This window comes from Pungitius pungitius, chromosome 1 (assembly GCF_949316345.1).
Source record: "Pungitius pungitius chromosome 1, fPunPun2.1, whole genome shotgun sequence".
NCBI classification, from domain to species: Eukaryota; Metazoa; Chordata; class Actinopteri; order Perciformes; family Gasterosteidae; genus Pungitius; species Pungitius pungitius.
Genome location: NC_084900.1, coordinates 31,956,108 through 31,973,110, shown reverse-complemented (window position 1 = coordinate 31,973,110; position 17,003 = coordinate 31,956,108). Strand labels below are relative to the sequence as shown.

The 17,003-nt window shown below is 41.2% G+C and overlaps 1 protein-coding gene across 1 annotated transcript; it reads right to left on the bottom strand.

Moving 5' to 3' along the window:
* Nucleotides 1-15,569: 15,569 nt before the first annotated feature.
* Nucleotides 15,570-16,737, bottom strand: npbwr2b (neuropeptides B/W receptor 2b). The gene has a single exon (XM_062565132.1). The coding sequence runs from the start codon at nt 16,724-16,726 to the stop codon at nt 15,716-15,718; it is 1,011 nt and encodes a 336-aa protein (XP_062421116.1). The 5' UTR covers nt 16,727-16,737; the 3' UTR covers nt 15,570-15,715.
* Between the last annotated feature and the right edge of the window lie 266 nt (nt 16,738-17,003).

Here is a 17,003-nt window from a genome sequence, read left to right as displayed (position 1 = left end):
CTCACCCAGCATAAACGCATCTTCAGACGGACACAAGGGCTTGTTTGTGTACACTACCACTTTTGAAACATTGCCTATCCAAATATCATTGTCAAGAGACAATTTTGGAGCTGGCTCATTGCCGCCTCCGTATTAGTGTCTCGTACAGTCGAGGGTTCTCCAAGTAGCTCAAGGGTGGTAGGAGTGTTATCGAATGACGGAATCGACGCACACGCTGGGGGTTTGTTCAGGTTTGAGTCAATTACTGGTGCATTTAAGGATTAACTTCTCGAACACTCAGCATTTTATTCCATTCAGAACAATTGGAGGAGTAGCTCCGGCGGCTTCGAGAGCAAAGGGATTTAGCTGCTATTTCAGTCTTTCTGAATAGGCCTGGACTGCTCAAATGACACAACACTGTATTTGTGTAGTGTAGTCCTTTCACCACAGCAAAGACACAACATAATTCATAATAATTTTGTGTTTTTAAAACTTTTATAAAACCACCACAAACACTATAGCAGATTACATGCCTAGCCAACACAGGTTCATACTGTAAACCCGTAAATAGAAAATGAGGTGGTTACATTGCTGTTGAAATGGAAGGTAAGGTTTACATGAGTTATGAACAATATTGCAACTAAAACAATGTTTAACCTGGATGACTGGTGACTTCTGTGGAGTGAATTCAGATTCTACTGATATCTACAGGATCAATACATCACTGTCAGCCTGGTTCTGTCCCACTCACTCTCTGTCCCTCTTGTCCTTTCTTCCCATCAAATCATATTATCTACCTTTCTGTACTCTTTACTTCTCTCGCTCTCTCTCTCTACGTTTGTGTGTATTTCTGCCTCTCTCGCTCTTATCTTTAACTGAATGCTCATCCATCAAAATAAATGACGCACCGGCAAGCCAAAGGATAAACCGGCATTTGCTCTGCCCATCATTCAACGTGTGTGTGTGTGTGTGTGTTTTAAGTTGTAATTCCCCTCCATACAATGTTGAGTTTGTTGACGTCTCTTGGCTGGCAATACAAAAAGTACACACACACTCACACAAACCTGATTTATGACATGCTTTTTCACGTGATGGATCACCTCTCACCTAAATTAGCAATAAAAGCCATGGCTGCCTCAACAAAGTCCACACACACACACACACACACACACACACACAAAAATGCCTCTATACTGATCTCGGAATGTGAGACAAAAAGGGAGAGAGAAAGAGAATCAAAGTCCAGGAGGCTGAGGGGGGGTTTGGAGACATGAAGTCAATTAGGGGATTAAACGGAGAGACCGAAGCTTACGTTGTGTGATTTGACCCTGGGTTCATTGAGGACACACACTGACCAATCGCTCCATGGCTTCGGACAGCTCAGCTTCGACTGAGCAACTCTGCCCCATAGACTCTCATGCAGTTGTTTATCAGGACTGATCCTCAATGTAACAATGTGTCTCTCAGTTGGTCAACTCTTACACTTTCATTTGCAGACCTTTGGTTTCTACCTTAGTTTGACCTACAAACATCCTACAAATCCACAACGTCTGCTTCTGTGACTCACACAGATTTAATTGGATGTGCTTAACTGTGAGCGTGAAGTAAATCCAATATTGCCATCATGTGACTAATGCAAAGATTCAGCGGACAAGGGTCACACGAGCCGTGCATCATGACCTTAATCTCCATTAATTAGAAGGAATTAAAAGACCCATGAGTTGCGTAGAAAGTGGTTCTTAAAGCAACATACATTATATTAACATATTTTAGGATCTGATGATCTACAAGGGCTATCTACGTGTTCAGACACATGCACATGGAGACGAGTAATGGGAAACAGCAGTAATAGAGAGGGATTGAATTAGCAGAAGATATAGCAGAGTGGAGAGAGTAAGCTAGTGAGGGCAGATGATTCATATATTTTCAGTTTTCATTGTGATTGGCATTTTAAATCTGTCAACAGCTCACACCAGCTGGCCTATTACTGGTTACAAAATAAGGCACTCTCGCCATGAATGGATGGACACACACACACACACTCACACACGCTGTCTGCTCGTGCGGCACGACAGAATAAACCTGAATAATTTGTATTCACGTCCACCAACGTTGTTTCCCCCACACGTCAGTGTTCACACACGGTTGGAGGAAAATATTTACTGCGCCTGAACGAAAGCGCACACACACGCAGCAGACCCACAGACCCACTGTTTCAACAGGCCACCATTAATCCAGTGTGAAGGTCAAACCTATTTGTGGGAGGGAATAAATGACTGTTTCATAATGATTTGTCTTTCTCTGACTTTCCTTTTTACTGCACTCGCTCCCGTACCTCAAGCTCCTCCTCATCGGAATTTTGACTAATTCATTATGTCAATTAGATTTTGAGTTGAGGCATAATACAAAAGGGTCGTGTCCTTCCTTCCTCCATTTTCCCTCCTTGTCATGTTCCTCCCCTCTTTCTCCTTGCCTCTCTGTACGCAAATCTTTTTCCACATTCTGTTTCTTTCCCTTTCACTTTCAACTCCTTTGTTCCTCCATCAGCTTTCCCTTTCACCAATTTTCTTCCACCCACATGTTCCGTCCATCGGTTTAAAGGTAAAGGAAATAAAGCTCTGCAGCAGTAGATTCATCACAAGCGCTTAGCCTAGAGTTGAATCTGGCTCACTTAAGTCTCTTTTGAGTTTTGCAGACTCAATGCACTCAATTGCATGAATCAAAGCAAAGTTGAATTTAGTTTGAAAACTTGAAAAGAGTTACACTCTACACAGCTCAGGAGCAGAATACGGTGGGCCAATACATTTAAAAAGCTGATGCTGAATGCTTCCAGTGCTTGTTTCCCCCCATAAATAGGCACGTTTTGTTTTGTGCCACAGTGAGTAAAACATACAAAATTGGGTTTTTACTTTTGCTCATTTTTCTTTTGACAAACATATCCCACAATATCCCCTTAATTAGATCTGGCGCAGTAAGGCCTCCTCGATGAATAGGAAGGTAAACAAAGTTCTGAGTTCTGGTGGGATTTGAGCACCCAGGAACTCACCCTGGAAAATCTTTCTGGACCGGAGTTGTCAACAACAAAATCCCCACAGACCGGATGTTATGAGTGTTTAATGGCCGCGAGCGCCACATCGGGACGAGGAGCAGGAGCGTGGTTAACCTCCCTGTCGGAGAAGGGGTGGGTGGGGGCAGTTATTTGGTGTCCCAGTTCTTTGTTTAGCCTTAGGGCGAGGAGCCCGTTTTGTTCACCTCCCTTTCACCAGTTTTACAGTCAGGGAGCTGGCTAAGATTCGTGTAAAGATTGTTCTTTTTCGTTGTTCTGCGCCACCTTTAGGTCCCCTGACGTGACTCCGCCCCCCCCCCCTCCTGAGAAGAGGGCGGGGTAATTATCTCTCAGGTAGACATCAGGTAGTTAGTGGGCTAAGATAAAGGCTCCCTGACCCTGTGCTCTCGGGTCTCTTCTCTTCTGTGGTCTCTTCTTCTTGAGAACAAGCAGACCTTCAGTGTAAAGTATGTGACTGCAGAAAACCACTTAGTGGGAAGCGTGTGAGGGTTCTCTGCCATTTCTGTTTCTCTTTCCTCCTGTTTTGTGGATGGACAGGGAGGTCAGTTTTTTTTTTCCTTTTCATAAAATTCTAATACCAATGTTAATTTGTTCATAATTTTGTTAAGAAATTAAGGCCCACGTCCCTTGCCCTGAACCGGTTTTGATGAGAGTAAATATAATTAAATTGCCATTCTTTTGATTATTTTTGAGGAAATAGACATACAGCACATGACGTAATGTGTCATTACACACACCATTAGACACCAGTGGTCAGGTCTTAGCACACATAGTAATATTGATCTTCTACCGCAGGGGTGTCAAACTCATTTCAGGTTCGGGCCAGATTCTGCCCAGTTCCACCGAACACGGGCCACTGAGGGGGGGGGGGGGGGGGGGGGGGCGCTGACGGTCCGTGCACACTCCGGGGGGCGGGATTTGGCCTGCGGGCCTTGAGTTTGACACATGTGGTCTACAGGGTTGCCATGGATGCATGTAATGCAATACGCCAAAAGGTAATGGCTTAAATGATTTACCTTTCCAAATTAGTCAAATCCATAGTGTCTAACTGATTGTTAATGCTCTACTCTACGTTCAATTCTTGAACATTATGAGTCAGGCCGTACGAGTCACCTTTTAGTCCTTTCCTGATGGCATTAATCCTTTTCTAGTAATTCCCTGAAGAGTTGATCCTTTTAAAGCTCTGCGCTTTTGTTGTTCTCTATTGTTGTCTAATGATATTTGCTGATGCCGACAGAAAACCAATCTTAAACATGCTCGCACCTTCCCCCTTGTTTCCTTTTGTCTGTTTTCTTTGCAAAGGATAGGCTATAATTGTACCTCCCATCAACCTTTTCAGTTTACATAGCAAAGGAAGAACCGTCCCTGTTAAATGTTTACATTGCAATAATTTGAACTCCATAAGATCAATATCATTGTCATATTTAGGCAGCTCTCCTGCACTGTTTATGCAAGTACGTATTTAAAGGGATGATAAAAAAACATTCACATGTTATTTCTTTCTGCAGTCAAACAGTCCAAAAGGTGCCACAGATGGCTGATTGGAGCAGAAAACCCCAGCTGGGCAGTTTATTTTTTTAATCTAAAATACTATGCAATTATCCGTTTTGTTTTTTGATAAAGTTATGACTTGCACTTGCCATGGCTTCTTTTTCTGCAGAGGGATCAGCTGCACTGTGGCGCTGTGAGCATGGGCCCCTTCAGGCCGCAGTGCGGTTGCATAATATTGAGGCTGCTGACCACTGCTCTTGTAAAATACTGCAGAGCTGTCAGTTCTGCCCCCCATGCATCTTACTCAATACGGGGGGGGGGGGAAGCTTTTGATCCTTCATGCACTTATACAACTTCCTAAAGCATATTTTATCTGCCCATAATGTACAGTAGTAGTTGATGCAAGTAGTAGATGCAAACCGGGGGGCAGAGAAGGGACTGGGATGCCACACCGGTCCCAGCTGGTGCACCTGCTCTGGGTCAAATTTATTGAGCTGAAATGATCTTACACACACACACACACACACACACACACACACGGTTACATTTCAGATGCTGTGTGTTTGTAGAAAGAAACTGTTCATGCCTTCGGAGAATTAGTGAGTGTTAAACCCGGTTTAAAAAATGTGCTTTGACTTAAAGTATTAGTCATGTTGTGAGTGTAGATTTTGTATTAGTTGGTGAATGTAATGTCTATTGATTGTGTGTAGAAGGACGCCTGCGGTGTTCCCTCATAATAACCCAAATTCAACAACAGCTGTTTCTGTACAGCCTCTCAAAGTCTAATACAATGATGTTCTATTTTTTCACTAATATAAAGCAATATAGTCTGACAAATGGTACTAACCGTGCCACTAAATGCATTCACGCTCTGTTATTGATTATTAAATTGTCGAGAGACACAATATTTTGGGACTGGCTCTGATTTAGTTTCTGCCTGCCAGCAACAGCTGGAATGTAAAATAAACAGAGGAAGGTGTGCTGAATTATTCTTTTGAAGGTTCTTTTTTTTGTCCCGGGTGAGTCGCATCCAGTCTGACGTTGAACGGTTTCATGCTTTGGCCGGAGGTTGCTTTTCGATTTTTTTCACACAGAAGTGTAACTTGATTGTTTTACACTTTGCTGTTGGATGTCATTTTCAGCCATTTCTGTAAACACAGGTAATGGTTCATAGCAGTGATATGATTAAAAAAATCACGCACACCTGGAGCTCTGAGTATTCATCATATTATTAGATTAGTCAAATGAGATTGCATGTTTATTAGAAAAGAGCATCGGGGAGAATAAAAGAGGAAAACAACACAACTAGCACTTAGGGTCAGAGCCTTCCTGGGACATTTTTTTAAGCCACACCTTCACCAATTAATTAATTATGTCTAAATTTGTGTGATTTTTTTTTCTCGCTTTTCAAGGTCATTAAGTCTTATTTGTTTAAGATTAAACAATATCAACACTATTCAAAAATGTCGTTTTATATCTCAATACATTTTTTAGCAAACGCATGACGCAAACATTAAAGTTCTAGGTACGGTATTTAAAAAAAGAGGAGAACGAAGGTATATTTTTTCTTTTAAGGTAAGCCTTGAGCTGAATATAAGACCTCATATGTTGACAGAATAGCTGAACGTGGGGAACACTTCAGGTTTCTTAAATAGTTAATGGCGCCCTTGTGGTCCAGAGAGAAAAGTAGTCACCCACAAATGCAACTCAAATTTGAGCAAGACTTCAGTTGATACTTAAATTTGATCCGATTTGAGACTGAAAATCTCAAAGACTTGAGCGACGGAGCTGTACCTCAGCTGTGCCCTGTGGGCCTTCTGTCTGCCCCTCAAACACGCCTCCTCAACTGTGGAATGCTCTGCTCTTCACACATCAGCCCGAATAGGACCTGTTTATACTTTATACTATCCACTCACTCACCACGTGTATTCTCTCATGTGTCTGCTATTCATTGGCTCTATGATCATATTGTGTTCCTCGTTGTGTCTACTTCCTGCCTACTTATACGTTGAGACACAAACATGGTTACCATCAGAATGTTACCAATGTCCTTCTGACCATGTTTTTTAGACTTGGTCATCCAATACATTTTGCTAATAGCTTGTTCTACACAGGGCTAATTAATGATTGACGTTCACAAAGAACTACCTAGAGCCCAACCATTTGGTTTCCCCTCTAATCCAAGCTGTCTTTCCGCCTCGACTCTTTATGTCATGAAGTGCTTTGTGCTGGGTCACCATGGATACGTAAAGAATGAAGGGAAAAAGTCCTAAATTGAATTAGCAGGAATTTCTTTGTGTGGCCAGGACGTGCGTGTCAACGACATGAAAGTCTCCCCTGCAGTCTTTGACAAGTGGTCTGTGGTCCTACCTGATTTGATGTCATTTTCATGTTTACTGCATTCATTATACGTCCTGCAAGTAACACTGCAAGGTTAAAATATTTGGGAAAGATGCTATAAAAAGAGCAAAAAATCGAATGTTTCCAAAAATGTAATTTGTATATTAAATCAATTTCAAAAAATAAAAACCTAGCAAACAAAGGCCTTCGGTCCTGTTAAGACTGATAATACTGATAATTCCTCCGTATCAAATATCATCTCTCCTCCCCTTGTGGATCAGTATTCATGTACTGTAGTGTACACTGGTACTGGAAGCAAAGATCTGCTGGAGGTGACATCTGAAAAGGTCCTGGGAGACCATAACTTACTGTGGGAGTGATGGATAGAGAGAATGAATGATGAATGAAGGCTGGCATAAAATTATGGAGACAGAAATAGAAAATTGTGACGTAGACAAGGTGAGGGAAAAGAGAGAAAGGGGTGTGAAAAGACAAAGAGCAGAAAAGCCAGCAAAATGATATCTGGCAGTGATCATGCCCACATTCAGAAAGGAGTAAGAGAGAATGTGGATTATCCAACCAGATTTTTAAAAATCCCTTTATTATTCACTTCATAGCTGACTCGTCGGTCATTCGTTAGGCCCGCGAGTCATACAAGTCGCAACGACCTGTTCCCAACTGTTAGCAAAGTGGTTCTGGTGCCTCAACGTCCCCTGTGACAACTTGAAGATCAGACCGTAACGAGTGAAGGCTGAAGCACTGCGGCTATAAAAACTCACCAAAGTGAGGGATACAAAGGGTTTGGTTGTTTGTAGCTCAGGGCCTCTGACCCAGCTGTCAGTTAGACGAGTTGGGAGGGAAAAACGCATCGCTGGAGACCACGATCAAACGGTTGGTTTCTGTTTTGTGCCACCTGAGGCTGGACGGGACTGTTACGTGTGTTACGCTGCGTGAGAATAGAACACAGCGTTGTGTCTTCACTCTGCAGGTCCATGTGATCCAAGGTCATCGATCGCTTTTGGAGAACACGGCTGCCATGGCGATAAGCTAAAGGTGTGACATAGATCAATTTTGAGAAACAGCAAGATGGATGAAGAGAGGAACAAAAAGAAGTTTAGTCAATATTTATATATATATCCAGGAATTGCAACTTTAAAATGGAACGAATGGAAAACCATATCAAATCTCATCCCTATGATGTTTTATTGCTTAATATTAGGACCATCAATATTATATGCATACACTACATTAAAATATTTTATAATTTTTTAATGATCTAATAATCTAATAATTGTGGAGCGACTAGCGAGGCAAAGGGAAAAAAAGAGTTTTTAGGCGGATGTGTTGGTAAACACCTTTAAAATCTGGAGTTGGTGTTGAAGAGGAGAAGGCGTAGGAGTCGTCCCTGCCTCTCTTTAATAACTGTCAGACCTCTGGGAGATTCATCATGACTTACAGGAACAAAGGAAAGCCCTTGATTTCATTAAACGCAGGATCTGAGAGGCTGAGTGGGACCAAAGATCTTCGTCTTTGTAACTGGGAGACGTTCTTACTCGGTTCTTTGAGGACAAATCGTTTTCTTTCTTTTCTCCGCTCTCTGCGGTTTGAGTGTATTTCTGTTTTTCTTTTCCTTTCATGGACTAAATCAATACATTATACTGATTATGGAGGAGAGAATGCAGGATAAGTTAGTTTAGGAGGAATTCATTAAATGTACTTGTCTTTTATTTTACTCATTTTATTTCCTTTTATTTTTAAACAGATGATACATTCTATTTGTTGAACTACAATTTGTAGCTAAGCTTCATATATTTTTGTTATTGTTGCCTGTAGTGAAATTAAATCCAATCTTAGTAGGAATCAAATTGTCTAAATTGCTGTAGTTTATAGCGGGATGTTTCCTTTCCTTTCTTGTTTTGCAGGTTTAAACTGGACTAAATTGGTAAGAAAATGTTCCCTGATAATAACCCGTGATCAACAATATTATTGTTTGCAGTTGATTCTAACATCAAATCAAGAGGTTAAATGTTTAAATGTGCCAATTAGATCTTCATTTCAGTTATTGCTGATGGTTTTTTTTAATTTTACTAATTGCTTAACTCTGTTTGCACTTTTGACACTGCGCTGCTTTGGATCCTTTGAATTTCTCCTTTGCTGGACTAACAAAGGATTTTCTTATCTTATTTTATCTTAGCATCAAAAGATCACATCTCTGAAAAGCAACAATCGTTTTGCTCTGTGGATCAGAAACAACACAGAATATGTAGCTTGCATCTTTTCACGGATTTTAAATAGTAGAAACAGGAAAAAGTACTTTTTGAGAAATAAGCTGACTTGTTTGTTTGCCTGCCAGCACTACAAAACTCAAAAGATTATTTTTTTTTATTCATGCTGGAAGAAAAACATCCATCAATACATCCAGTAAAAATGTGTTGTAAAGTAATACATTTGTAGTAGTAGTTTAACAGGCTGCATCATGTTTTATCATAAGTATTTTGCCTTATGATTAAGTTTAATTCCATTTGGGTCATTTTAAGCCCTTTCAGTAGTTCACACTGCACATTTTCATTTGTTTTTTTTTCTTTCCATTAGTGCAAGCCCTTTCTATCCTTTAAACAAAATCAAAACATTCAGACTGAAACATAAAAACTTTTCAATTTGGGACAATAGTTTTCCTGATACACCATAAACATTATGAATAGAAACTCCGGGTACCGACTGATTGACCTTGTCTCCGTTGTCATGTGTCCATGCATGAATATTTGTACTCATGGACACGACAGTTTCCATCAGACCGCAGTTCCATGTGGGTGTCCTTTTGATCAGCTGAGTGAAGAGTGCATTACTCGATGCAGGTTATCATCAGAGAGACGATGCTTCCTCCTCACCGCCCAGCTTTCCATTCAGCCTGTGTGCTGTTTTCATGCAGGTATTCATCTCGGTTGGGGCTTTTTCCATATCCACAGACAAGAACAAAGCCGCATCCTAAAAGGGTATAACGTCACCGGAGACGCACCATCACAAAAATAAGTCCAGCAGCCACCAGTCTGACAATGGATACGCCTCTGGGGGTCAGGGCCAATGTTTCTGGCATTGTGGTGTTGCCAACATATTCACTTTCCTTCATGCATTTCATTGTTTACAGTCCTGTTACCAATTTCAGATGAAAGACAGTGAGTAAGACCGGAATATTGCAATTTAAAACCAGATCTAAATAATTGATGGATGGAAGTTGATGTATTGCAAGATTGCATTGACCTCTGGTCATAAGAGTTCAGGACACACGAGGGGATTCACTGAATAAGACCGTGTGGCTGTGGGCTAATCGTTCATTTGTTCTTTTGCCTCATGCGCAGAAACCACCGCCTCAGAAGAATTCTGTTTGGTTGGAAAATTCCAGCAAAAAAGTTATGTAACTCTTAACTCTAAAGGTGTTTAGATATGAATCCTGCATTTAGAAGCTTTGATCATTTCTCCATCTCTCTCTCTCTCTGTGACTCTTACTGTACACCATGTATGGTGCTGGCCTTTCCTTAAGTCTCAGACCCACAGCAAGGTACATTTAGGGCCAGAATGTGTTTTTTATCAACATGAAAGGAAAATATGCTAACAATATGGTTGCTCTCACTGCATACACTCGCACAACTGTCCTTTTGAAATGTTCAAGCCTGTTTTCTGAAACATAACTGTCTCTGCAAACATAAAAAGGATGAACTATTACTACTATTTTCATTTGAACTGGATGTTGTAAAGCTTCATCACAGAGATAATAAGCTGTAAAGCCATGATTTGTCTTCACCACTTTACTACTACCTCCATGACAAGCTGAACATCTGAACATGAGGTTAGCGCTACGCAAACGTAGCAAAGGTGACACCTTGAACGTGGTCCGTAAAAGCCTGCAGGATTTGACGTAGTGAGGCTTGCTGGCAGTACGTAAGGGAGCAGCTGTGTTACAGTTCCTAGGCTGCAGTTCGGACACACGAGGTATTTTCATAGATGAGAATCAGATCCCACCCATGGATGGCACTGAAAAAATAAAAAAAACTCCATTCGGCTGAACACTTTGTTGTTACGTGCTCGGTCACTGGAGAAGGGGAGAAGGTGGTCTACATCAAGCTTAAGTGCTTTCAAGGACATAAAAGGCTGAACATCATCAGAACCACGGCCCGCTTTCCTTCCGTTTCTCATCTTCAGCTGCCATATAAATTGCTCCAGCTTTTTTGGCCGAGGGTTATGAGTTGCACGTATACTTATGAAGGTAATAAAAATAACACAGAGGCTGCGTGGTCTGAAACAAGTCTTACCTTTCAGAATAAAAGCTTCAGTGCTTTAATTCACACATTGTGGATTCCTTCCTCTTGTAGTTTCTCACAAACATTTGCTTTTTGCCCAAATAAAGTTATTCTTTTCCTGAAGTGGGGGGGGGGGGGGGGGGGGGGGATCAACTGCTGGTCGGCAAACCCATGAGATGCAAATACCAGCTGCAGGAAATGTGTATGAAGGAACTGTATTTTCTGTTTCATTTCAAGTGAATATTGCTTCTTTAAAAGAATTGCAGCCAAGAGATGATTTGCAATAGTCTATCATAAGTGTTTTTTTAAAGCCATCATCTGGCAGCAGTTTCTGTAATTACTTTGTTTCTACATTGAAGAGTGTGTTAAGGAAAAGAATGATCAAATCAATTGACATTTATTTGAATGTCTTGTGCATTTACAAATTCTGTACCACCCTCCAAGAGGGTTGTTGTAAGGAGCCTACATCTGCATTACAGAGAAATGTCTTCACGTCCCCTTAATTAACTATGGACTGGCCAGCACGGTGTATAACATGCAGTTAGGAGACGGCGTGGGTCTGTCCCTTGTTAGAAAGGGACTCAGTACTACATTTCTAAAGCATCCACAAGCATATTAACACACGCATGCTCGCAAGCGATCATCTTTGCTCTGAACATGTGATACGGGTAAAGCTACGGTGCACCAAACACCCAGCTTTGACTGATGACAGGTCAGATGAGTATGACGAGGGAGAGCTGAGCCTCAAACTGCGTCTAATACATTGGAAAGCAGCCGGCGTGCAAACTGCATACCTTTTACTGAAGCTTCCGTTTGGAAGCGCCTCCTCTTGTATGCAGCACGCGTACCATCGGGAGATATTACTTTGTCATTACATTACACCTTGATCTTTGACCGTCTTGCTCATAAATCTCTTACAGAATGTCAGTGAGTTGTCGTCATGCTGCCATCCGCGCGCACCCTCTGTACACTGAAGTGAAGCAACCTGAGCTGAACATTCCCCTGCACACTAAATAGCATTGTGGTATGGAGATTTAAATGCACCATGGATTTCAATAATCAAACGCCCATTTTTAAACATTTGCAGCTATTTTTCAAAAGGTTGAGTAGTTTCCCCCAACATGTTATTTATAAATGCAGTTTCGTATGAATAGTGTTCCTGAAACATCAGAAAGGTGGACGATCCGTGACGCGTAGCATGCGTGTAAATGTACGAGAGAGAGGGGGGGAAAAAGGGCTCTTTAAAGTAAGAGGAAACGTCAACATCAACTTATCACATCTGCAGCTACACACTGCCCTCTACGGTTGTTTTTTATCCACTTGACTACATCTAGATGTTTGAATTAAAGGATGGATGTGTAATCATTGATTACCTGAACCTAAACTTTACACCGGTTGTACTTCCTATGGACCTTCTCACTTTTTTCTATTTGATTAAATAATTTGGGATGAGGAACCAGATAAAATGTATTATAGGACTAAGACACGGGATGGTTCTACATCTGCCAACACTGCCCTCTAGTGTCAGTAACGGCTTACTGCATACACTGAAATGAAATCCCCCTTTGTGATACTGACCACGTGGAGGCGCACATCTGTTTCTATTTGAGAATAATTCACATGCAACAAACATCTGTGCACATATGTATCAACGTACACTAAAATGGGGCTGTGAGGATATAAAGGAGATACAAAATATCATTGCAAATACATTCTTTAAAACATTTTCATTCAAACGCAATTCCGCAAAAAGGAATGTACTTCAAACATTTGTCTGATCTCCTGAGATACTTTGATCTCTCATCATTTCCAAAATAAAGTGGAGAGTCAAATGTTACTGTTTAAACTGCCTTCTCCAACTAAAGAACTGCTGTTATACATTGAGAGCAGAACTATGAGCACATACACTTATAAATAAATAAATAAATAAAATCAATTTTCCTGTTGGCTTATTAATATAGCACTACTGTTTATTTTGATGCTGTGAGGCTCCATCCTGCTCATGGACTGATGCAGTAGCTGATGTTGTTGCCCATGTAAAAAAGTATCTCTGGTCACCCAAACCACTCATGAGAATAACAATGATCTCAATCTGTATTTTTCCTTTATTTAATGTACATCAGCACTGTAAAAATGTGTGAGCAAAGATATCAAGAAAACTAAAAACTAAAATGATTGTCTTTGCAGTGGCTATTGTAACACTCAAACACTATGACATAGTATTTGACCGTCTGCACCTGACCACGTACGGTAGTTATATGCATCGAGCATCTAGACGTGGCGTAACCTTAACGACGCAGAAGTCCACATCTGGCTAATAAATGCTAAAACCACAGCTCCCTCTCATAGCACTACGATCTGGAAAGTCAATTTGTTGAGGTTGCACTCACGATCTTTTGGTGGTTAATGCCTTTTGTAGCTTGACAAATGATTACATACTGATGTCTGCGCACACTGACATACCTCATTATTATGTGAAATCTGTTAAATGGTCTACACGTAGGTATTCCTTCATTACCAAACTGATACTACATATTTGTAGGATAAAATGAAATGCAGGTTTCTCAAAAAAATGTACAAATTGTATATTGTATTTTATTTGTCTCAGACAATGTTTTTCATGACAAATGTTGAATATGACTGTACAGTAAAATGGCAAAAAAGACTGAACTATTTACAGCAGGAAAGAATAGTTGTTGCAGTCAGAGCCATACAGACAAAGTATTGTGCATTGTGTGTCATGATTTACAACATTAATAGAGCACAGTGGTAACACTCAAAAACAAGAAGTAAACTCTGTTGTCACACTGCAATGTGCTGCACTGTTAAGTCCTGCTACACTGCTCAGTGAAGCTTCAGAAGACTTTTCTGCAATCTAGTAGGTCAATCAACCCAAAGTAACCAAATGTAGGCGATCAATTTAAAGAAATGGGTTTGGACTCTGATACATTCCACACACATCTTAGCATTCATTTGAGATAGAGTAGCACAGCCTTAAAAACAGCAAAAACAAAGAATCTGTGAAGCATCAAGCAGAAGCTTAAAACAAATGTAATATGGTTGAATAAATAACTACATTTCATAATAATGTTGAAAACAAGAGTTCACATGACACAACACGAGATAGAGATCAGAAGTGTCTTTCTTACTGCTGAATAAATGTTGACAACATTCATATTAAGTCTTTTGAACTTAGAATGGTCGTTGAGGAAAAGGCAATTAATTTCATCTCAGTAGGTCAACTGCAATCAATTTTGGGCAGGGGCTATACATTTGATCAAAAATGTAGCATATTAACAGTGAACTCAATAAGCCGTGTCTCCTTTTTCTCTTCTCCATGCAAACAATGTCATCATGTTTTCAATATTTTCCCTCTGAATTATGAATGGAGAACCCTGGATGGAGACGGTCCTTAGATGTGCTATGCTTGTGATTGCATAGTCTTAAAAAAAAAATACAACTGAAAATTAACTTCATCATCAAGTTGAAATAAGATACAAATAGGGACCATTCCTGAAGTGAAATGTTAAAGAGTGCGTGACAATTATCCAGACACAACCCCAAGCAATGTGAAACACCGCAATGTTGACAGCAGGGGGCGACAAAAGGTCATAAAAGACGACAACGTCATGAGAGCCACAGGTTTCATTTACATAGCCCTTCTACCCCATAGTGTTTAATAGCAAGGCGAACGTTATGTTTCTTCAGCAATGTATCTTTTTTATTTCGGAAAGGAATAACCTAGAATAACTTTTTTTAATCCAAACTTTTCAAAGAATCCAACCACGGTGCTACCTTTTTATTGTTTAGCTCACATTTTGCAAATCAAACTTTCTATGCCTTAATCAAAAATGTTTTTGTATTTGATTCCTAAAATAATGAATAGGTTAAAGGCAGATTTAGACTTGGCATCTATCAAGTCATCCCACATGTTTTGATGTTTAAAAGGGACATTTTTCCATCCCTCTTGTGCCCTCAGTGCAGGAAAGGATTCAATTGATTGGACCGACATTTTAATTGCAGGCTGATTTCCGTTCTTCAGACACAATGATGGCAAATGGTGCTGCTATTTAGTGTTTTTTTTTAATGTAACAGCAGCAAAATTGTCCACTACTGTAAACGTAAAACATTATTTTAGTCACTGTGCTCCGCAGCTGTGAGAAGGAAAAGCATCTCCTATCGTTTCATTAGAAGCTTCAGAGCTCCACCTACAGGATGGAATGAATTTTAAAGGCCTTCTGTCTTGACGAGGATTGACTCCAACATTACGATTAATGTTTTCCCTCTCTCGTCCCTTTGGTTTACTGTAGTATAAATTATTTATAGATGGGATTTGTGCCATTTACAGGTGTTATACTATACGTTTTCTTAATACATCATCAATAAACGAAATGCCTTAGTAAACCATGCAAGTCAAATAGCTATCACATACATTGACAATTGGTATTTGAACTTAAAGCTTAACAATCAAATTCATCCAACACAGCCTTCTCTCGGTAAGTCTGCGAGGAGCTCTGCGACTGGTTTCACGCGTCGTACCCCCTTACGCTAAGGCGGGCCTACATTCCAACATTTTCTTGAAGGCTTTCCTGAAGCTGTCGTCCAGGAAGGCGTAGAGGAACGGGTTGAGGCAGGAGTTGGCGTAGCTCAGGCTGGTTATGAAGTAGGAGATGCCGATCAGGAGCGGCGTGGTCCTCAGGTCCGTCGTCAGAGCCACGATGGTGCTGAGGTGGAACGGCGTCCAGCAGAACAGGCAGACGGCCAAGACGATGAACACCATGATGGTGACTTTCTTCTTGGCCTTGTCCAGCGCCTTGGCGTTGCTGTTGAGCCGCATGTTCCTCAGCTTGTAGAGCATCATGGTGTATAAGATACAGATGGTCGAGACGGGAATGGCAAAGCCCAGGATGAGCGTGTAGATCCGGCTCGCTTTGAACCACAGGCTCTCGGGGCTCGGGAAGCTGAGCACGCAGCTATTCTTCCCGTCATTGGGCCTCTTGTACACGCCAGCGAAAACGGTGAAAGGCAAGACGATGAGGATAACAAGTATCCACACACATAATGAGATTATTTTGGCCGCTCGGTAGGTGCGGTAAGGCATGCGCTTGGATCTCACCGTGGCCAAAACGACCAGGTAGCGGTCGATGCTCATGACTGTGAGGAAATAGATGCTGGAGAAGATGTTGTAGTGGTCTATGCTCAGGATGACTTTGCACAAAACCTCGCCGAAAGGCCAGTACTGCAGCAAGTGGTCGGCTATGTTGATCGGCAGCACCAAAGTGAACAGATCATCGGCAATGGCCAAGTTCAGGATGAACATATTGGTGACGGTTTTCATCCTGGGGGCTTTGAGGATCACATAGATGACAGCCGTGTTGCCCGTCAGTCCGACAGCACAGATTACAGAGTAGATGACCGGCAAAATGGCGTAGAAGTAAAACTCAGAGGGAGGAGTGCAGTTCGGATCGGTGCCGTTCACCGGCGTGAGGGAGTAGAAGTCCACGGAATCGTTGCAGAGTGGTGGTGCGACGCCGAGGATGGACACATTCTCCATGATTGAGGAGGCACTAAATTGAGGAGGCACTAAGAGTCGCTTAACATTGCAACACAAATATCTACCCGCTTTAAATTAATTATAAATATTTTTCTTCAGTGTCTTTGTCTTCATTTTTTCATTTTTGAATCAGTCATTTGCGATCCAGCCTAGAAAAGTCTGTTATGCACAACATGAAAAGGTTAAATTGAAAGTGGGATTAACCCTCTATTACATCACAGGAGAGAAGATACGCCTCTGAAGACCTCAAAACGGAGGAGAGGTCCAGAGACCACTG